The 23,938-nt window shown below is 33.6% G+C and overlaps 1 protein-coding gene across 2 annotated transcripts in view; it reads left to right on the forward strand.

Annotated features, from left to right (window-relative positions):
• Positions 1–22,188, forward strand: part of Cds (CDP-diacylglycerol synthase) — an 83,186-nt gene extending 60,998 nt beyond the window's left edge. For both annotated transcript variants that reach the window (XM_069837748.1, XM_069837740.1), the window contains one exon: positions 193–22,188. In XM_069837748.1, coding sequence (XP_069693849.1) covers positions 193–282 — 90 coding nt within the window. In that variant the 3' untranslated portion in view covers positions 283–22,188. The remainder of the gene's footprint in view (positions 1–192) is intronic.
• The last annotated feature ends 1,750 nt before the right edge of the window (positions 22,189–23,938 follow it).

Below are 23,938 nucleotides of genomic sequence, written 5' to 3' on the forward strand. Positions count from 1 at the left end.
GGGACTGGTAATAAAATTATGGAATGCCATTCTGAGTAGAGATTTTTTGGAGATGAGATTTGCATAATTTCGTTTCGGTTCATTCTGCCTGAAAAATATATCTGGTAACATATTTAAAGGTGACTTGTCCTAATAAAATGTCTTATTATATTGTATCTTATTCACTGAAGTATGTTCACCATTTTGTTTCAGGTTTATAATTTAAAACCAGAACAACAACTTCAGTTGTTCTACACTTTGAAAGATGCTCTTGAGAATCGTGGCATCCTTAATCTCCAGTAACACCAACTTCTGTGTATCAGTGTAACCATAAAGCGAGTGTTCAGAAGAAACTCAAGATGTGCAATAGAGGATGCACGTGCTTAGATATAGAGTCATGTCTCCTTGGCTCATAATAGTTTCTTCTGTCCATCTTGTCCTGGCACGATTTCAATGCAGTTCTACCACAACTGTACTACCAATTATCCAGTGTTGCTTCCAGGCACGTTAGTATCTTCTTACGAAGAAAAGAGGAATTGATTCCATGACTTTTTGTTTCATATTGAAAATCCTCACTGTTTCAGCAAACATCAAATGGTACAAGTAAGTACAGATAATCGTTAATTGAAGTGGTGGGACCGAAAAACGGTCTGTGTTACAATTTTTCAAAATCGACTTTTTAATGGAATAATGCGCTATATAGTCTTACACAATTGTCACAAAAATTGTTTTTCAATATCTGTACCAGAGGCGCTTTTTCATGAATTACAACTGTGACTTTCTTGGTTGGAACAACGGTCTACAATGTAACATTTTTGTTCCTCTTGCACAGTTAGAAGATTGTAACATAGACCGTTATTCAGCCCAATGCTTCAATTGTAAAATCACAGTGAAGAAAGTGTTTCCATTCAGTTTTATCATGCATAGGTTATATTTCATCCTCTGTGTGTTTTGCTCTTCACTTCATATGTGTGTGTACATATAATAATAGTAAATGAAAAGCTAGAAAGTTCCCCTCCATATGTGTTTCGCAATTGGTGAATTAGTACCGATTTGTTTTGTAGCTTTCCCTTTTAAAAAAAAAATGCAAGAAGTTCCTACAGTTTAATACTTATGTAATATACCTTAATTTTTTGCATTCTAAATAATTCTGACATGTAGATCGGAAGGCACATAAGGCAATTACCTCTTCCCCCACCCCCCCCGAGTGCAATTGTTGCAGTTAATTTATACAGAGAATTGCCAATAATGCGTGATCTGAATCCTAGATCATATATGTAACAGATAACTCCTCGCTACGTTAAAATCGGCAGCACTTTGAAGAGAACAACCGCCAGGATCGCCACCTGTCCGCCGTAAACGAACATGAGATGGCAGCACAGTCGCTAATGCTATTCAAATGGGTATTATGACGTGACTCCTTATGTAACAACTAGATGGCAGCGTAGTAAACCTGACAAAAGTGGTTAACCTCAAAGCCTATAACCCCAACATATCTGTTACATATATGATCTAGGTCTGAATATAGAAATACATGATCTGAAAATACAGCTTGTTACACTTACTTTTGTAACTGAAAAGTGTGCCAAGCAAAGACATTTAGCCTACTACATTTTCTAAAGTTTTCGTCATAATTCTTTTTACTTCTCTCCCCTGTACCACCACTTGAAAAATAAATGATCGTGATACCTACCCTAGGAATATTAAGATTTTGAATGATGTAATAATAATAAGAAATACTACTTTGTTATCAGTCATACTCATTAATGGTCTTCTGCTTATGGGATATCTGAATAATAAGATGATGACTACAGACAATAAATAATATTTGATTTATAGTTCGGCTTTACTGGAAAGGAAAATTCAATATAAGGATAGTTACCCTTAAAGGATTACCAAAATGATACAGCCTACTATTTAGACCATTATAAAGGGTAATATAATGAAAATACGCTAACATTTCTAAATAAATAAGCAGTAACTAAATTACATACATTAGGTCAGATGCAACAGTGTTCATGAGTAGAATAGGTATATACAATAAAAGTAATTTGATACAGTTGTATGAAAGTGTTCATACAACTGTATCAAATTACTTTTATTGTATATAACTAAGCAGTAACTAGTTTAACATGGATATGACATAACATTGCCAGTTCATGGTAAATTTGAATTGCTAATTCTAAGAAAACTGATGATATATTGCTGATATCGTGACCTCTTACAAAAGTTTGCTCATATAATTTCGCTAATAAATTAGTTACAGGAATGGTCATTGTGTCATACGGAATTGATCATTATGAAGTTGATGTATAATTATGCAATCACTAAGAGCAGAATATTATAATAGACTAAAAAATTCAACATATAACTGTAGCATTTAAAATCGTGTAAGGTTCGAAATTGTGATTCCTTATAATTTTGGAAGCCTTTTTCTTTCCTCTACTATTATTTACGAAATATTTATTATCATAATCAGCTGTGTTATTCATGTATTGATATGATTTTATAAATTCTACTTAATTTCAGAGCACTCGAATACTATTACTGTAGAGAAATTTACACCTGACACACACACAAACAGATAGACACAGCTTCTGAAATAGAGAGGACCACATTTTATTGGAGTGTTCCTTCTGGATCCATGCAATACCATGTACTTTCAGTCAGACACTACTCCCTCTATGCTGCTTTCAACTTCGTTGTCTCTTAGACATGATAGTTCGAATTAAAAGTATGTTTTCTTATCAGGATGATTGAGAATTTTGTAATGATTACTGCGATCTAAATGCACGGTTCTCTATTGAACAAATTATAACTGGACAGTGGACTATTTTCCTTCCTAAAAAGTATGTTTTCTTATCAGGAAGATTGAGAATTTCGTAATGATTACTGCGATCTAAATGATTGAGAATTCCGTAATGATTATTGCGATCTAAATACAAGGTTCTCTATTAAATTATAACTGTACAGTAGACTATTTTCCTTCCTAAAAAGTAAATGTTGTGTACTTATTCGCACCTTTCAGGCTTATTAAATAGGTTTTAAAATGACTTAGGAAAACGTTAAAAATTAATAATAAAACAGCTACTATTATATAATATATTTTATGTTTCAATGAGATTAAAAACGGCAGAAAAGAGGAAATATTATTACGTAATTTTACAGCTCCAACAGAGAACAAATGAATTGTGATTTGAAAACTTTGGAATGAAAATGGAAGGTACGAGGGATGGCTGATGCTTCTCAGAATAGTAGTAGCATAAAACCAATACCATTAAGAATACATTTCTCGCTGAAAAAATGCTGAAGATCTACTTCAAAAATTAATATATAGTGTTATTTTAGTAAAAATAAATCTGCAACATATACAAGAACAAATAATCTGACTTTTTAAACAAAACAAAAACTATAAAGACTATGTCTGTGGTGTAGGGGTCAGCTTGCTGATCTCTTATGAAAAGGACCCGGGTTCGATTCCCAGTTGTGTTGAATTTCCTGGTTGAGATTTTTCCTCAACCATAAGGCAAATGCCAGGAAATTTGGGCCACAACATCCCTGAATATCACTGGCTTCATCCATCATCAAAATCATATAACAACAAATCAGTAATACATCTACAGACGTCGTCTAGTTCACAATTCTCGACAATAATAGTACACAGGCCTTCGGTTTTCACCCAAAAGATTAACTCGCAATATGACCAGAGATGTTAAAGCGAATATAAATAACAGTTAAAAAAAAAAAAAAAAAAAAAAACTATCAAAAAAACCTATATTCAGAGTCATGAGATCCAGAGTCATTGTTCCCTGCAAATTTCCTGAAACTAGGGAAGGAGTTGCTATTTGCATGTCTCTGAATGCGTTAGTACAGCCATAGAAGACATTCGAGGCACTGTAAAACTCATATACAGTACAGTACTTAGATTTAAACATTCATGCAAAATGTGTATGCAATATTTTGGGCAGATACAAACTCAGGAAAAGAAAATGTAATGGCTTCCTTCCTTCTCCCACCCTAAAATTCGCTGTTTAATTGTAATCTGTTTATACTGTTTTTTTTAACAGCACATTACTTTAAATTAGTCCTTGTATATGTCAAATTATAATAAGTTGAGAAGTGTGGTCGAGTGGTTGTGTTGAAGTCTGTGTTAACACCATTCTCACACGTGTACCCACGTCTCGAATGTTAGTAGTAGTAATATAGTTGAAATAGACAATCAAGCTTCATATCATGATAGTGGGATAGGTAAATATTTTTTGTATCATCAAAACTATCTTTTTAAGTCTTTGTGTTAATATATTTTATAATAGTTGATGGTAATGTTCTGATTGTGTTTGTGACTGAATTAGGATATTTGAAAGAAATTGTGACCAAAGTTATAAGTTTTTATTCTCTTAGGCACACAGTTATGTACATTTGTTGATACTGATAATTTTTGTTGTACAGTATTCATTCGAGAGTAGAATTATAATTATTTTTCTCTAGTATATTATTGTGACACATAGTATTTAATTTGATGGGATAAATATGCCAAGTGTGTGGAGACACATGAATCACTAAGAAACCTTTTACTGTGTGTAAAGAAGTTCGTTAAATGAAGCTGTTTAGTACTACTTTGCTGCGTTCCTAACTTCACTTAGGGGAGAGTCAGGTAGTATCGGACATCGGGTAATATCGTACAGTGAGTTTCTTTCATCTACCACACGATGATAGTACCTGATTGACATGGTTACGTTTCTGTGATGTCGCATAGAGAAACGTAACCATGTCATTCAGGTACTACCATATGGTGGTAGATGAAAGAAACGCACTGTCCGATATTACCCCATGTCCGATACTACCCGACTCTCCCCTATATTCCTTTTTATGATACTGTTTTATATATGATGCATGGTTAAAAAAAACTGTCATAAGAAATATGTTGCATGGAATATGAGCATTCCTTAATTTTAATATTGGCAAGCAGTTCTGTGTAACATTATTATTCATTGGCAGTATACTGTCAGAATATTAAATATTGTTTCGCTATTGGCCAGAACTTGAATTAATGAGCTGAAATAGTGGGATTTTCAATACATTTGATATCAGCGTTTTAAGATCTCTTGAGCAGGAAATGCTGCTCAAGAAGTTACTCGCATTTCCCAAATCCTTGCTCTAGTTCAACAATCATTTACTCATATGTGTTCATGTTTAGTGATTGTCTATCAGTTGTAAGCCAGCAGTTTGAAGTCTGTGCAATGTATACTTGTTTAATACATATCTTTGCATTGTTACGAGCACTGTTTGTGATGTATGCACTCTCCGAACATTTAATCTATGATTTGAAAGCTTGTTAATTGCAGTTTAAGGCCGTTGCAGTCATTGTTGAATAGCAATTATATTTTCCATGGAAAACCGCATTGTGACTTCATGAGTTTGTTTTAATGAATGGTAAGGATTCAAGCACCTCAACACTTTCTGTTTTATGTTCTCTGTTAAGTTGTTTGGTACGGTTATAGAACTTCGATTATCTTGAGATTCTACCTGTTTTATTTTTAAGCCATATTATATCAGCACATTCCTGCTGAATCACTAATATTAGGATCCTGGAGAATCAATTTTAAATTGCTGTGATAAGTGAGGTCTTGCAGGTAGTGGTGTAGATACATTGTGTGCAAAATTTCTCCAAAGAAAAGTGCTGCTGCTATGAAGAAAGCAAGTCTAGATATGTTATTTCCTTAGAAGATAAATTAAAAAATGATCAGTGATTTTGAGACAGGTAATCAAATTGTGTTTACCAAATTCCTTACAGTACTGTTGGAATAATTGAAGGGGTTTTCACAAAACTTTTAACATCTACAGAAAGCAAATTTTTCTGTAGAAGTATGTTTTTAATTAACATTCATAAATGAATGTGAAATAAGTAAAATTATTTTAAATTTAAAATGTTGCTCTCCTTTGGAATTAAAAACTTGCTGCGCATAAAAACTAGGAAATACATTTCTTATATTAAAATTTCTTTATGTCTTGTTTCATTGGTCTATTTTCTTCAGTATTCTTAAATCACTCTTTGATGAGAGGGGAAAAGCTCTTCTCATTCTCCCCCCCCCCCCTCCAATTCGAACCAATACTACTGCTCCAAGAATTTGTTTTTCATACTGAAACACATTCTTAGGAGCACTTTTTTTATTATTACTAAAATGGATTTTAAACTTAAATTCTGAGCTGTCTCAGGCTTTCTTGCATTTGTTATTCATGAATTCAGAACCACAGCTCCAATACATGGCCGCCATAATGTCTGGACAAAAATTTCCCTCTTCTTATAATGCAACACTGGACATCAGTCATTTTGAAAAACAGCTTCTTCAAAATTTCCTGTGACTTGAATTTCATGTCATATATTTTACATTCCAACCACAAACTAGGAACTTACCATGCTTCCCTACTATCCATGTTTTTTTTTTTATGGTAAATGAATTATATCTAAATGTACTCTTTCTCGATGTTTCCGAAGATGTGGTCTTAAGGAAAGTAATGGTACACTAATATGGGAATAATGCAGTATCTTTCTGAAAACTGTAGTCTTAAAAAATGTTGCTAGAATCGGATTGTCACATAATATGTATATGAAAACATCAAACATTAAAATACCATATTTTTTTTCGACAAAACCCCACCTTCCTTTGCACATTATATAATACTGACACACATCATTTTTTTTTATTCTCCTCTCTACTATCTTCCTTGCAGATTTCTTTTGTTGTCATAGGTTTTTAAAAATGTGGCCTGTTTTATTTTTGGTGTCATTTATAAAAAAAAATTGTCTACTGTTAACAAAGTTATTTAATGACAAACTAGCTGCAAAGCAGTTCTAATGTTTGCTTTCATCTTCGGATGCATCTCTGAACCATGTGAATTGTTCATGTTTGGATCTGTACTAAGATCATCAAATGAGAAAGGAGGACAATTTAATTTTAACAAATAAAAGCTTGAGTAAAATATTTCGTAAATATGTATTGTTAAAACTCAGTAGAAGTAGATGTTAAGTTTTGTGAAAACTAGCATTTTACTTGCTTTTTCACCAGTAAATATCAAGTTTAATTAGATTCTGACCTTGCTGGTGCTACAACATAATGATCCATCAGTATCTCAAATTTAAACATTTTATAGATGTTTAAGTTTTGTGAAAACGCCCCTCATTAATGTAAAAATTTGATACAATTAGTAGAACCTGAAATAATAAAATGAATGTAAGCTCATGAATTGCGATATTACTACTATGTAAACAGACCCTTTATTTGTATACGGAGTAATAATCAACTGTTTACCTCACAGTGAGTGAGCTCTCTTTTTATTAGAGTTAAGTAATCACAGTAGACATTAAAGACAGCTCCTTGAACTGCATTATTCAACAGTGATATCAATTTATTTAATTATTTACGGTCACACGGTATTCATTAAGTTTTTATGTAATGGTACTACTAATAGATGTTGTGTATATTTTTAATTTAATCAATGTGATTGTAATGAAGCTTAGTGTTCGAAGTTACTACCTGTTCATGCAATTCGATTGTCGTTTTTTAGTTAACTGTCGGTTATAAATTTATCATATGATTGAGAAACTTTAAATAAATTTATAACCTTGAATTGTTGCAACAAATGATAAATCGTAGGATTGAAAGCTTTAAAAATACATTTATAACCTTGAACTGATTTATCTGAAAAATCAAAATGAATTGTAAGATGACTGTCAGTTGTTAGGAATGAATTAATGACTATAATCGAAGTTCTTCTGCACTTTATTTTTATACGAAATCTGCGAAGTTACTACCTGTTCATGCAATTCGATTGTCGTTTTTTAGTTAACTGTCTGTTATAAATTTATCATATGATTGAGAAACTTTAAATAAATTTATAACCTTGAATTGTTGCAACAAATGATAAATCGTAGGATTGAAAGCTTTAAAAATACATTTATAACCTTGAACTGATTTATCTGAAAAATCAAAATGAATTGTAAGATGACTGTCAGTTGTTAGGAATGAATTAATGACTATAATCGAAGTTCTTCTGCACTTTATTTTTATACGAAATCTGCGAAGTTACTACCTGTTCATGCAATTCGATTGTCGTTTTTTAGTTAACTGTCTGTTATAAATTTATCATATGATTGAGAAACTTTAAATAAATTTATAACCTTGAATTGTTGCAACAAATGATAAATCGTAGGATTGAAAAACTTTAAAAATAAATTTATAACCTTGAACTGATTTATCTGAAAAATCAAAATGAATTGTAAGATGACTGTCAGTTCTTAGGAATGAATTAATGACTATAATCGAAGTTCTTCTGCACTTTATTTTTATACGAAATCTGCGACCTGCACCTTAATAATCAGTCACAAGTGAAACCACAATGTGATTTTCATAAAAGAATTGAGGGCATTATTACATGCTTTCTATCGGAACTATTACATTATGCAACTTCCATATAGACATATCTTTGGTTATCTTTTTTAATATATGTTATCACTACTTTTTCTTTTCTTCAGTGAAAGTGTTTTTTCAAATATTACAGGGAATTTTTCGATCAAGGAAGTTGACATGAGTTTGTAACTGTTGTCTAACATACTAGAAAGTGAGTGATGAACTTCTATAAAAAAAATATTCTCTTATTAAACCACATACAGTGAGGTTAGTTGAATGGGAGAAGAGTTCAAGACATAAAAATATATCAGATGATAGATGATATTAAGATATATGGATCATATGCGGAAACTAAGAGGAAGGCAGAAAATAGGAAAGATTGGAGAAAGCTGGGTTTGCAGTGAAAGACCTGTTCCTGGGACAGAACATTTATGTATGTATGTGGACGCTCGGGTTTTACAGGAGCCATTCCCCGCCAAGAGATGGCATAATCACCGGGAATAGTGCCTCTGCACTCCTGGTGCTTGCAAGCAATAAGTGACACTGCAGTTTCGCTTTAGTTGTGTTGTGTTGTGTTGTGAGAAGTAAGTTGGTGGTGAAAGTTGTAATATTAAAAGTTTAAGTTAAGTTTAAAGTGCTCTGTGTAAGCTACTGTTGTAATGACTTCGTCATTACGTGAACGTACTTGTCTATATAATACATACATACATACGGAAACGAAAATCTTGTGCGGCGACAAGACGCAAATTTCGGGAAAAGTTTCCAGAGAGAGACCTGTTCCAGCTGGCAGTACAATAAGAAGACTTTATAAGAAGTTCATGCGGACAGGTTCGGTAAACGATGAAAAACCGAAAAGAGAACGCCGTGTTCTGTCAAAAGAGAAATTAGACGAGATTGGTGAAGATAGGAACACACCCCTCAAAAATCTCTCTGACGTTTAGCGCAGGAAACTGGAATAAGTAAAAGTTCTGCTCGTGTAGCGACAAAATTAATTAAATTAAGGCCCTACAGAGTGACTGCTGCAAACTTCATAAAAAGATGTCAAATGTGTGTTGCAGTAAATGGAGGACATTTTGAGCAATAAATGTGAGCTTGGTAAGTACTGTAACTTTTAAGCATTGTAACAGTAGGATTGTAGGCCTAAAAGTGCCGGAGATGCGCACGTGTTCCTCACGGTAACCAGCACATTGATAGCCGGGCCGGCTCCTGACGATAACCCAAGCATCCCCAACTAACCTCACTGCATTTCAAGTAAACCAATATGTCTACAGATGTTTCCAAATCTTTAATAGTAAATATATAATTACAAAATCTAACAAAGGTAACAAATGATTGCGTAATTCATTATCACAGTTTGTGTTCGGATGTCTTCCATTTATTTCCAAGTGAGCAGTGGAAAAAAGAATTTGAACATGCTACAGTTTGTTGGTAAAAAAAATTATAAACTTGACTCTGTCACACGTTAAAAGTGTTAAAATTGTTAAAAAGATATTTACCTTCGACAGACAGCCCGTTTCGACGCTATTTGTCGTCGTCTTCAGTGTCTCCTGAACCACTGCTGATTTTGGCTCTGCGATGTGCAGTTGTCGATACCACTGCCAAAATCAGCAGTGGTTCAGGAGACACTGAAGATGACGACAAATAGCGTCGAAACGGGCCGTCTGTCGAAGGTAAATACCTTTTTAACAATTTTAACACTTTTAACGTGTGACAGAGTAAATTTTATGTTTTTAACAAAGTGTTAACGAGAACTTTAATCAATGAATATATAAACTTGAGTTGGGAATACCAGTGTGTACAAAAAGTAAACATCACCTATAGCATTTTATTTTTTTTTTATGAATGACATCTTACAAGTATTGAACTTTGCTTATTTTATAAGCTCGTAATTTATAATTTTAGTTACTTTATATGCAGCTCTTTTTTGGTACTTAATTGTCGGCAGTTGTTTCAAACTAATGAATTTTGCTTAATTTTTGTTTGGGGGGGGGGGGAGAAAGAATTTTGATTGCATCCTTGATATCCAATAATGATCCTATCAAACACACTTTTTTTTTTCATTAACTTAAAAATGGGTGAAGATGATGTGGCAGTAGACTCTGAAAAAAAATTACAAAACATATTTTGCATATTTCTTAAGACTTCTTCTTTACTTATGTGTTGTACATAAAAATATGTTGTTTGTTGTAATAATTAATCATCACAAAAAACAGTAGTTACAAGCATTGGAAGACACGTGATTTCAGTCGGGTATTTGTGGACTTTTGGTGATGGAACATTTAAATGTAATGACAATGCATCTTTCTTCTATACAGGAAAAGAATCTTTCACTAGTAACGAACTTCATCAATTTCCTTGTCGACGAATTTCCTAGATTATAAATAGTTAACAATATATTGAATTACTTTTTTTATATATAGAATTGAATTTTATGCTTTTTTTTTTTCACTAAATGTATTTATTTTATTTACTGGAATCCAGAGTGTGTTATTGTTGTTGAACTCTAATAGATTTCACAAATTTTATTAACATATTGGCAAATTAACATTCCTTGATGCATATTGGCAACTTTCTAACACAAGACATTCAACAGTTAGTCCTTCAGATATTAGAAAGTAAGAAAATTAATCAAGTCTGTAATAAGTTTTTAAATTCAATTAATGGCCGCTTAGAATGAAAGAGAAATATGAAAGCTGCATAATATGATATTAAGTTTATTAAACTTATTGTAAACATTCCTCTGCAATAGATATGTTAGACTTTGTGTGTGTTGTGTTTAAGAAGAAGTTGTATAACACTGCATTCAATAGAAGCATTTAAATTTCAAAGTAACTGTCTATATATTAGACCATGTAATATAAAATACAAAATGTGGATTCTCATTTTTTAAATAATTTTGTTATAGAAACATATTTCTTATATTGATATATCTGAAACTCATATTTATAGAAGATTTCAAATATTGATGTCTGTGTTCTTGTGAATATCCTGACCTATGAAATACACATGTACTCCTTAAGATTTGTCTAGAGAATTCTAAATCTCAATAAAATGAGTCTTTAATTTGAATGAAGTCTTTTGAAGACTTGTATATATGTAACACATTAATTTATATCATATCAAATTACGGAAACATTCACTTTGTCATAAAATTCTTACTGGTACACACAGTGAGGTATTATATTTATTAACCAGTAAAGAGTTCTCATTATAAATTTGACTTGCCATCTTTAAGTAAGATATAGCTTATTCAGCATCCCCTTTGCAGGTAGATAGATCTACAGGAGCACTACAACAGACAATCAGTCTATTTTTATGTATTGATGTATAAAAATTGAAACTTTTTTCATTATATTGAGGCAGTTGCATTATGTTTTAATTTTATTAAGAGAATTTTCCATTCTTTTTATATAAAATGAATAAAGTAATAAAATATACACAGTAATAAAAAAAACTGTAAATATACTGTACATTTATCATTTTCGACTTCAGTGAATTAATTTTACATCACTAACCTGATGATAAACTCTCTGGTTTTTTAACATTGGTCCTGTTATTCTCATTTTATTATACAGCAGAACCTCTATTATCCGTGGTAATGAAAGGGGTGGAATGAACGGTTAATCGAAAAAATCGGATAATCCGTACCATAAAAAGTTTTCATAAACTAAGTGCATAATATTTTCGTAATTTCCTTCATGGTCTTTTCTTTAATACGCTAGGTAGTGGATCAGAAGTTCACTAATTTGTCTGTTTTTTTACAATTCATGTTCGATTTTTCGATAAGTCAGTTATTAAATCATTATTTATTGTACTTAAGTGTGGTTTTCAATGACGGATTTTTAATAGTCTAGGAAACTCCTTGTGACCACTGTCTGTGGAAAGATAGGAATAGTAGAGGTCTCATGTTGTAGATTTACAAATTTTATACAGTTTATATTTTGTTTTTCATTAGCCTAAATCGCGCCCAGTTGTAATTCATATCTTGTATTGTGATGTGAGATGAACCACATTTTCTCTCTTCCTAAACCACTCAATTACTTTCACTTTTTTCCGTAGTACAACATGTTTTCTTTTGACACTTGTAGAAGACATTTTACACAGAAATTAAACAGTAGGGCCATTCGAAGAGTAGACCATAATGCGTAAGGGTAAAGATTTGTATAAAAAAAAAAAAAAAAAAAAAACAATATGTAGAAAAAATTCGTACTAATATAATGTACAGTACTAAATATCTTTTTTCTGCGAGAGAGAAAGACAGTCGGATATTCCACCATTCGGTTAATAGGGTGACGGATAATCGGGGTTTTACTGTACTTACGAATTACTGAAAATAATTATGTGAAAACTTTAAAAGATAATAGGAAAATATTTAGATTTCAATTTAAGATTACTTTCAGAATTTAAAAGCATTGAGATTACTATTCCCAGCTTTTATCTATTTATAATATTTTTACTACAGAGAAATTTTTCTTACACTTGATGTGTGTTGTCCTATAATGAAGTATCATTTCTACACAATGTAAAAGCGGTATAACAGTACATTTTAAGTAATTTAGCTGGAACTTATTAACAGTATCTTGTGGACCTAAGAATAGTGACGATCGGTAAAAAAGTACCTAATACACAAAAAATGCTTCCAATTCTGATGCCAACTCCACAATCCAAATCACGTGATTAGCATTGTTTAATGTCACGATTTGTGATAGTATGAAATGTTACGAACATGAAAATATACAACTCAGCATTCAACTTCTCTGGGAAGAAGATAATTAATATTCACTTTCTTTATTGACAGTAGACACCAGTACCATCTGGTTTGTAACCATCTGCAGTAACTCTTTATCATAACAGAAGATACATTTTATTTACAATTATCAAACGACAAAGAAGGAATTCTCGTTCATTACGAGCTAGATGTATGTTGGAGTTCATAAAGTAAACTGACTGCAGGTTAGTGCAAGAATACGGGAGGGTTGGCAACCCTAGTTTTCGCTGTCTGTTTGTGTTCTACTGTAGTATGTTACATGGCCTTTTTTAATTAGATTAAATTAAATTCTTTCAGCGAGAAGGTGTACTCTGGAGTGAAAGAAGTCGCCAACAGACTTGAAATTCTTATAATACATGAACTATATAACATATACCTGAGTGGCTCAGAAAGGAATGCATTTTTCTTTAAATTATAACTCGGTTATTTGTATTTATGCACAATTTTAATTGAAGTAAACTCAAAATACAGACCTTGGAAAATCGTGTGTGGTAAATTAAATCATTCAAATGTCTACCCTCACGATGCTGACACTCCTCCAGACGTGTCCTGAAATTGCCAACGACAGCTTGTAACATGTGTTGTGGAGTGTTGTCCTTCAGCTCTTGCAGATTGGCTGGAGTTGTGCTGTAGACCCGACTTTTTAGGTATCCCCAGAAGAAGTAGTCAAGTGGGGTTAATTCGGGACTCCTAGGGGGCCAGTTAATGTCACCCCTCCTTGAGATGAGTTTCTCTGGGAACAATGCTCCGATAGTTCGTAAGGACACATTTGTAGTATGGCTCGTAGCCCCATCTTGCTGGAACCACGTTTCATCATTGAAGCCTACGAAGTTCTGAAGTGCGGGACCTAAGAACCTTTCAATCATCCTGGAATATCGGTCTGCATTCACTGTTACGGTACGACCACACCCATCTTTAAAGAAGAACGGCCCTATGATCCCTTGAGATGACAATGCAGCCCTTATTGTGACTGTAGCTGTGCAGAGGTCGCTGATGTTTCTTTTGAGGGTTTTCTGTCGACCAGTAGTGACAATTATGCTTATTAACATATCCATCCAGATGAAAATGGGCTTCATCACTGAAGATAATGCTGTTAAAATCATTGAAACGAGTTAAAATTTCATCTGCAAAAGCAAGACGATCAGCGTAATCAGTTATCTTCAGCATCTGCACTAACTGGATTTTGTATGGATATAAACCCAGGTCAATTGTCAATATGCGCCACAAACTGGATCGGTGCAAATTTAGAGTCGCAGCTCGTTTGCGTACTGATCGGCGTGAGTCCGCTGCCACAGATTGCCGAACACGCTCAATGTTATCTTCGCTCCTGATGCTCCTGTGGCGACCTACAGGTCGCCTGTTTGTTGTGTTACCAGTTGCCTCGAATTTCCTTACCCATTGTTTAATCACATTTGCACTTGGACATTGTCTAATGTCGTGCAGGTGAAAATGTGCACAAAATAAACGTTGAGTAGTTTTGTAGGAATTGTTGTTTTGGTAATACGACTGCAAACAGAAAGTACGCTCTGCACCATTGAAGCGAACCATCTCTACTAAATTTCCAAGTCCTCTTCTCCCGCCAGGAAAAAGTGTTGCAACGCCTTCGCTTATATTTGCAGCGTAATTTGAAAAACAAAAATGCATTCCTTTCTGAGCCACAAAAATATTTCTGTGAAAATACATGTGAATGGATACCAGTCAAAATAAGCCAAAACTGTGGTCTCTTCCCACTTTTATTTATAATTTATATGGATGCATAGGTAAATGTTACCACCACTAAACAGAAAATTCACCTTAGGCACAATGTTATTTGCAGATGACCAAGTAATTTTAGCCAAAACCAAAGATGAATTTCAACTTGCAATACACAACCTACAAAAGACTGTCAAAGAGTTTTCTGTGCCCTTATTTACTGATTGAACTAAAATTACGATGTTTCTAGGAATAGAATAGGTTATAATTTTTCATGTGGAAATGAAAAAGGCATAAAGGCATAAAAATCTTAATAATTATGTATGAAAATAATATAAGGCACAAATCAAATTTTCAAACCCTCACTAGTACAAGACTGATATGATACCACAATGTATTGAAATGAGGGCTGGACATTTAAGAAACCAGATGATATTTGAAGCAGCAGAAATCAAACTTAAGAGAGGAGCTACTGGGTGTATGTTTTTATAGGTATCACAAAATAAATTAGGAATTTATAAACTAACTTTACAAACTAACTGGAAGTTGAAAAAATTTTTAAAAGTGTACATAATTATCGGACAAATTTGAAAGAACTATTAGAAAAATTAAAAAAACAGAGTCTGAAAATAAATTCTAAAATATCAGTCTGAAGGTGGGCTCATGTTCTACATCTTACTTAATTTTATTATTTGTAATATTATTCTTCACACAAACTTCTGGAAAGTTTTAATTACAACATTGTTTTTAAGTTTATTTGGCAATTAATGTGCTGACCATTCTACGCTCATTCTAATAAAAAATTATATCAGTATGTGACATCATTTAAACATAGCTATGCTTTTATCAATTGTAGTTGCTCCTGTACAGCAGAATATATTGTATTACGCAGTCTCACTTGTAACTCTCTGAAAAAATAAATTAAATCGTTTAATTGTTGTAGTTAAAGAGTGAAACAGAATTTCTGGTTATCTTAAGGGACAACACTAGCTCGTGCAATTAAAATTTAATAAACTTTATCAGATTAGGTAACTAAGCATGAACCCCTTCAACTAAAGGGTAAGTGAACATGAAAGAGTGAAAGTACTTAATTGTAGGTTGGTGGTCTAAAATATTCCTGTCCGCTCTGTTTAATAACTGCAGATGGGTGTCTGACCAGCTGATTAATAAAAATCACACAATAGGTATGCAGTTTGACTTCGTGTTCTGTATCTTACTGTGGAATCCGAGAAAATGCTAAGTGACATTTTAAATGTTCATTTTGCTTTTAAGGACATTAAATCCGCGAAAAGTATGTCTTTTAAATGGAGTTAAATTTAATTCTAATTTTATACTTGGGTTGGATAAAAAGTAATGGCAACAGTTCGATATTTCTGACATGGCTTTATTCACAGGGGTACAACATTTACGTACCTTCTATATAGTCGCCCCCCATATTTATTATCTTTTGCCAAATGTTTGGAAGGCGTCGTACACCATCAGCACGTCCATCTTTGTTGATGTTCCGTATTGACCACCCTAAAGCATGGATAAGTTCATCTCTGGTATTGTACCGGGTCCCTCGCAGTGGTTCTTTCACTTTGGTGAAAAGATCGTAATCGCTTGGATCATATCGGGTGAGTACGGAGGATGTTCCAGAATGTCCCATTGCCAGCGACCCAAGAGGTCCTTGACAGCAGCAGCGGTTCTGTACCCCCAAGTGTCGTCGTTTTCTCCTGAGGGCTGAACGAAGGTGGTGCTGCAGTAGTAGTCCGCGTTTACTATCTGCCTTGGAGGTACAGCGTGGTGCAGTATTACCTCATCAATGTCATACGCCACAATGAACATCACCTTCACAGCACTTCCAACAAGGCCTTCCCGAAACGCTTTAACCAATCATGCCACTGTGCGATATGGCAACGCTGCATCGCCACAGCTTCACGCAGTCCCTGAAAACATTCTTGTGCACTACAACCTCGTGCCACTTCAATTTTGATCCAGGAACGTTGCTCTAGTTTCGTAAACATGATCTTAGGGCGCTCGCACTATCCCTATGACAGTCAACGTTCTATACACTGCAGTAGATTGACAGAGTTCTGTTGCCGCTGGCTACACTAACTCATCTAACAGTCCTTGTTCATGTCCATACAGCTGGCAACTCTCGAACGCACCATCGTCACGTGACAGCAGTGTTGCCATTACTGTTTATCCAACCTATGTATTAAGAGTTGACCTTTTATCATGTTCTATCAAAGGTTTGACACATGAAATAATTTTAAATCACTGTAAATTTATACAAATAACGTAGATAATGTATGAAAACAAAAGTTGGCATTGTGAGTTCATTCAGAAGGGAAGTAAAGCTAAAATTCCATGTCCTAACTCTGCAGCATGCAAAAGAACTCTTTTCCTCACTGAAAGGCTCTAGGCATAATTTACTGGCCAGCAGTTTATCATTCTAGTTTTTTCCTACTTAGCAGACAATGTCTCTATGGGTCAACATCTAAATTGAGGTTCCAGACGTCTGCAAAACAGTGTGTCAGGCTGCAGAGGCCTCTGACGAACAAAGCAGGATATAAAGTAGAAAATATGAGATTGCAGAGTATCCAGGACTGAATGTATAGTCGATAGCCCTCGAAATTAAAACAGAAAGAAAAGCAATACTGTAATAATTTTCATGTCAAGCATGTTATTTTCTGTTTACTGTTAAATATTCGGATAAACTCCAGAACACGGACTGCACCCTTTCCCTCTTACTTCAAAATTCCAACCTTGTGCACACAACAGGGCTGGATGCAAGGGGGGAATTAAGGGGATATATCCCCTCCCGAAATTTTGAGAAAAATACGAAACAAGAAACAAAAATAATATTAATTTTAATTCGTGAATGTACATAGGAATTAGAGAGTTTTCCACGTAAATTCTCTTTGCTAAAATGTTAAATTCCAAAAACTGCAGGAAGACAAACACAGCGTTCTTACTTCAAGACAGAGAGTCATAGAGTTTTTTATGCTTTTAATTTTCCTTCTCTTCTTAGATTATTTCATTAGTCAGCTCAAGGACAGGTTTTTAAATCATAAGAGAATCCTAAGTCCATACAAACTTTGCTGCCTGAAAACATAGTGCGAGCATCAGATGAAGATTTAGAAACTGTTGTTGAGGCTGTAGTAAATCAGTGGCCCCAATGATGTTGATGCCTCACCAGAGTCTTTCTTCAATGAATTGAAGATGTGGAGAAGAAATTTCCTTGATCAGAAAAATCTCCACCTAATACCTGCTGATTTTATATCATCTTTGAACAGGTGCAATGAAATTATTTTTCCCTGCACTCGCAAGGCGCTGAAACTTTTCTATATGTTGCCTGTAACTACAGCAACACCAGAATGGTGGTTCTCAACAGTGCAGTATTTGAAGACTTACTTGAGGAGCACGATGGGAGCAGACAGATTAAATTGACTGGCCTTGATGTATATAGTCTATATAAAAATGTAGAAGTAAAAGCTCATGAAGTACTGGATGAAATATCTAAGAAGCGTCGTTGCCTTCTTCTGTAAATGTCAGTCTGTCATTGTTTTTGTATTGCAGTCATTGTAAATGTTAAAATTAAAAAATTATGGTTTATTTAACAACACTCACAATTGCCGAGGTTATATCAGCATTGCCGGTGTGCCAGAATTTTTTCCCTCAGGACTTCTTTTACATCCCAGTAAATCGACTGATATGAGGCCTGTCGCATTTAAACACACTTAAATGCCATCGAGCTAGGTTGGGGTAGAACCCGCAACTTCGAGCACAGAAGGCTATACCGACTACGCTACTCAGGCCAATTTGTAAATGTTTGTGATTCGGAAACAAATTGTGAGTATATAAACTTATTTCTCATTACTCCATTTTTACTATCTCCTCAAATCCCTCCCCGAAAAAAAATCCTGCATCTGCCCCTGGCACACAAAATAAATTACTGGCACTGAAGAGTGTCTTTTCGTAAATATAATGATGCACATTCGACAAACGCAGACAAATCTGCTCTTTTTAGTATTTTAAGACATAATTTGGTAGGTGCAGTCTGTGTTCTAAAGTTTTCCCAAATATTCTTCTTTTCTCTATTCATCTTATCTTTATTTATGCATTAATTATTAGTAACGAGTGATTTAAAATCTTCTCTTGCATTCCTTTTTCATTGACTATTGTCAAACAAAGATTTATTAGTCTGTTATAATGCTACAAGACAGAATATTAGCAGCATTGCTCTTTTCATAACATTTTATTTGTAGAAGAAATGCTGTAAGCAAAAGCAGCATATGTTGTAACTTCTATATTCCCTGAATCTCAAAGACAAATTTTAAAGCTACATTTATTTTACAAGTTTTTGTTTAAATTCTTGCAAACACTGAAGTTTTCAGAAAGACATTTGCCAATTGAACTGTCAGTGGGAAGATTTCTAGGTAAGACTTCAGGTATTTTTAAACGGAAGAAAATAATATTTATGATTAATATTTTCAATAAAAGTACTCATAGTTAAGAGGGGGGAAAGGAACTGGCCACCCTACCCCATTATCTCCTGGCCTAGTTGCCTCATAAGTGGTGCCTTGTTATCACTTGTGAGGTTCAGACTTGTCTTCGGTCAGTTGACTGAACAATAATATAATTAAGAGCATTTCTTAATAAGACATAAGGAATATATTTCAGACTTTCGTGGTGATTGAGTTTAAAGGAGATTTTGTGATTTGCAACCTCATGAGAATTTAATTCTTTCGAGGTTTTGAATTACTTAAATAAAGGAACAGCCCTCAAAATAGTATCTCTCGAAACTTGAAAAATGTTTTGGATTTCCATTGTAACAGACCTAATAGTGTAGGTGTAACTTTTAGATCTCATATGGCACGAATATGAAATCTTTAAATTATTCCAAAACGTTGGAAAAACTAAATCTCAATATATTGTTGCAAAGCTCAAAATCTTATAACAACATATGAAATTTTGTTTGGAAAGTGTACTTTGTGCAGATGAGAGTACAAGATTGAAATACATGGTGATTATTGAGCACCTAGTTAATAAAAAAAAATGTTTTATTGAACATGTCTATTAAAAATAAAGATTGATGTAACAGTTACAAAGTTGTAAATTATTTTAACAAAATCTATTAGAATTTTCCCTAACCTAAATCTCCCCCATATTAATCTTATTTGAATTTAAATTTTTGTAAAATCATGAAAAAGTGAAAACGAGGAAATTATTGAGTATTATGATGTTATGCGAAAGATCTACAGTTAGAATTTGAATTGGTTAAAAGACTATTTGGGAAGCTATCTGAAAACAAAATAGGCTTTTGAAGTCTGCCTTAATATATACTATTCGACTAAAATGTTCGTACTCCCAAAGAGCAAATGTTTTGTTATTTGAGCATGCTACAAAAAGTGGCAAAACACGCAATAAAAATATGCCACAAAATTTTCTGAATTGGCTCACTAAACAATCATAGGGCCAAAATTGATTTTAAGTACATATCATAGTTGGCATAAAATCAAAAAGGGAACTTAAAATGCTGTGTAGTTAAATTCTATATATCTATTACAAATTAACCTGTCATTTGCCGTAACTTGCATTAAAATAAACAATCAGATTTCTTTCTAAATTTTCTACAGTCTTATGCTTACGTCTGTAAAAACAATTTTGTATGATGAGAAGACAATTCAATATTATCACATGCTGTGAGCAATATCCTATTCAAAAGATGATACAAATGACGCGTCTTTTTCACTGAAATTACTATCACATCGTTCAGCACCTTTTCTATTTCTTTCAGCTTTGCTAATCCTGGATTATTGTCCAACACAATTTCCTTTTTGTCTAATTACCAGGCTTGCAAACCTCGCATTGTGCTGATTTTTGGCTAATTTCCTCCAGGCCTAAAGCTTTTGCAAGTGAGTGTTCTCCCCACCTCATTCTAGTTGCTTTATTGCTGCATGCAGAAAACCAAAATGAGCCCTTATTTACACTAGGCTTTCTCGTAGACTACCCAGAAATGAGCATTGCAAAACGGAAAAACCAACAAAGCTGAAAAAGTATAATATGCCATGTTTATGCTAAACAAATAAAAACATGCAATTGTAGCAAAACTTGCAAGATAAAACGGGATTCATATGAATCTATATTTTATGAAATGCGAATATAATTAACAAGCTCTAAATTTTCTGCTTCAATAAAAGCATGCAATTGCATGAACATCTTCAGTCTGCTAATCACTTTAAAGCTAAGAAACCTGTAATTGATCATGTTATATTTTCTGCCTTGATAATTTTTCACAGCTTACTTAATATAATCTTTCTTTTCCTTAATGAACTCTAAATTAAAAATCGACTATGGAACTCTGATGAGACTTCCTCTATATGATTTACTTAGCATAATAATTCTTCTGTCTTTAAAGAAGGCCTTACAATTAAACTCGATTCACAGAGTTTACAGAAAAATAAACAGACTAAATCTGACATAAAAGTATAGAATAATATAGGGTAAATAACACCACAAATTAAATAAAATCATACTAAAAATGAGAGCAAATTAAATAAATATAAAATAAATGCCATATCTAATAGACACTTACATGGTGCTATGAAGTTTAAAGTGTTTCTGTCCAGTATCATTGTACTTTATATTTTTAGTGTAAGCAATGTAGCAGTCCTTAGATTTCATCTTCATTGTGAAATAGTAAAAATTTAAGTATTGATCTCTGGAAATTATTTTCTTTCTTTCATGTTTATTACACTATATTTTTATCATGTTGTGGAAAATGGGTCAAATGGAATGTGAGAGAGGGGAAAAGAAGATTGTAACAAGTAATGCAATTTAATTTTGTCTCTGAATTCATTTAATATGTAGTTCTTTTTACGGTTTTCTTTTTGTGCTGTTTACACGCTTAAAGCAAATCACTCGTAAGAACAGTGCTGTTAATATATTTCCATTTTAACTATTGCATTTGCATTATGTGATATTGAACATACTACATAATGAAATAAGTTGTGTTATCAGTTCTCAGTAATTATTATTGTATCAGCTGTCACAATTCATAGAAGGACCTATAAATTATATAGCTCCATAGTATCATTGTTTATTCGCATTTATATTCATAAACGTTGTGTGTAATACTCGGGAGTGTTACATTAAATCATTTCATGCTGTGTTCATAGGTTTATTAATGTTAAAATAAATGTTTGATGGTATTACAGTGTTACAGAAAATTTTAAACAATATTGTGAAAATACTTTTTATTTCTTCAGGAGAGAGCATGGATAAGGTCTAAGATTCTGGAATAGTTACAATCTCATATGTGAAGTATTTAGTGTCAAATACTTCGTAGTGTATCATTTCAGATGAGAAATATAAATTTATATTAGTAAAGAAAACTGTTATATTAATGTTATAGTTTTCTAGAAAGGAAATATAAAGCCGATGTGTTTATATGTTGTCATGTATAATTGATGTAACTTTAAAAGTTATACTATGTATAGTGTATATTATATTGTATGATGAATAGAAAGGATACTAGTCTTGAATGTAATATTAAGCTTTTAAGACTACAAGTAATGAAAAAGAAATATGGCGGAAATAGATCTTTGTACTGCTTGAGAGACTTATACCAGGAGAAATATAAATAGAAGTGCAACTTCAGTAATAATCTTTGTATTAGTTTTTATATAGAGTTTCCAGATTAAACTGAAGCCAATCCCAGAAATAATTCATCTCGTATCAGTGGTTATTGTCACCACCATCATTGTTGTTTTGTCATTCTTGATAACGTGAATATTATTTCCACTAACCTAGAGCATACTTGTTCTTAAGGCTCTTGAGTATACAGTGCTTGAGTCCAAGTACGTACCGAAAAACTTATTTACAGATACCTAACCTTACATAAATTATACAAACTAAATTTCACATTACACTTTCTTTTTAGTATGTGCACAGTTTGTAGAATTTGTACGAGAACTGTGTTTTACTGGGGACCCAGAATTTTCGTCACCAATTTTTCATTACCCATTGATTTCATCACATTACATTTTGTCACTACAACATTTTGTCACCATCACTTTTGTCATCACTATATTTTGTCACCAATTTAATTTCCTCATTACTATTTTCCACCACAATTCCCCCCTCCCCCTTCGTGTTGCTTCCCTTGATAATATCTACTATATAAAATGATACGTATTCAAACAGAAGGACTGTCAGGAGAATATCTTGAAGAAGAAGAGAACACCGAACTAAGAAGCTAGTTTCATTCCTTGGTTGCATTGGCCTTTATACCAGACGATGAAAGAGTAATGGAACGGAGAAAAATTCTCTCTGGTGCCGAGATTTGAACCCAGGTTTTCAGCTCTACGTGCTGATGCTTTATCCACTAAGCCACACCAGATACCCACCCCAGCATTGGACAGAATCATCTCAGTTTAAGTTCCAACTCTTGGGTTCCCTCTATTGGCCGCCCTCTGCACTACGTCATAGATGTCTATGAACGTAGGACTGAAGTCCACACATGTGCTGAGATGCACTCGTTATGAGTGACTAGTTGGCCGGGATCCGACGGATCATAGACATCTATGACGTAGTGCAGAGGGCGGCCAATAGAGGGAACCCAAGAGTTGGAACTTAAACTGAGACGATTCTGTCTGACGCCGGGGTGGGTATCCGGTGTGGCTTTGTGGATAAAGCATCAGCACGTAGAGCTGAAAACCCGGGTTCAAATCTCGGCGCCGGAGAGAATTTTTCTCCGTTCCATTACTCTTTCATCGTATGATGACGCAGAATATCTGCATGGAAATATCATATGTACTTCGGTACATTAAAATAATATACTTCATACCAGAGAATGATATAGTTCATGCTTTCGATATTCTCCAAGAAAATGTTATGGATGAGCTAACCCCAATCTTCGATTACTTTGAGGATAATTATGTTATGGATCGTAGACGTGGCAGAGGTAGGCAGCAGCTCATGTTCCCTCCAAATACATGAAATTGTTACATTCGTACTAGGGAAACCTGCCCAGAACAACAAATACTTGCGAAGCGTGGCATAGACATCTCAATACCAATGGGCAAAGCACATCCCTCGTTTT

This window comes from Periplaneta americana, chromosome 1, assembly GCF_040183065.1.
Source record: "Periplaneta americana isolate PAMFEO1 chromosome 1, P.americana_PAMFEO1_priV1, whole genome shotgun sequence".
In the NCBI taxonomy this organism is placed as follows: Eukaryota; Metazoa; Arthropoda; class Insecta; order Blattodea; family Blattidae; genus Periplaneta; species Periplaneta americana.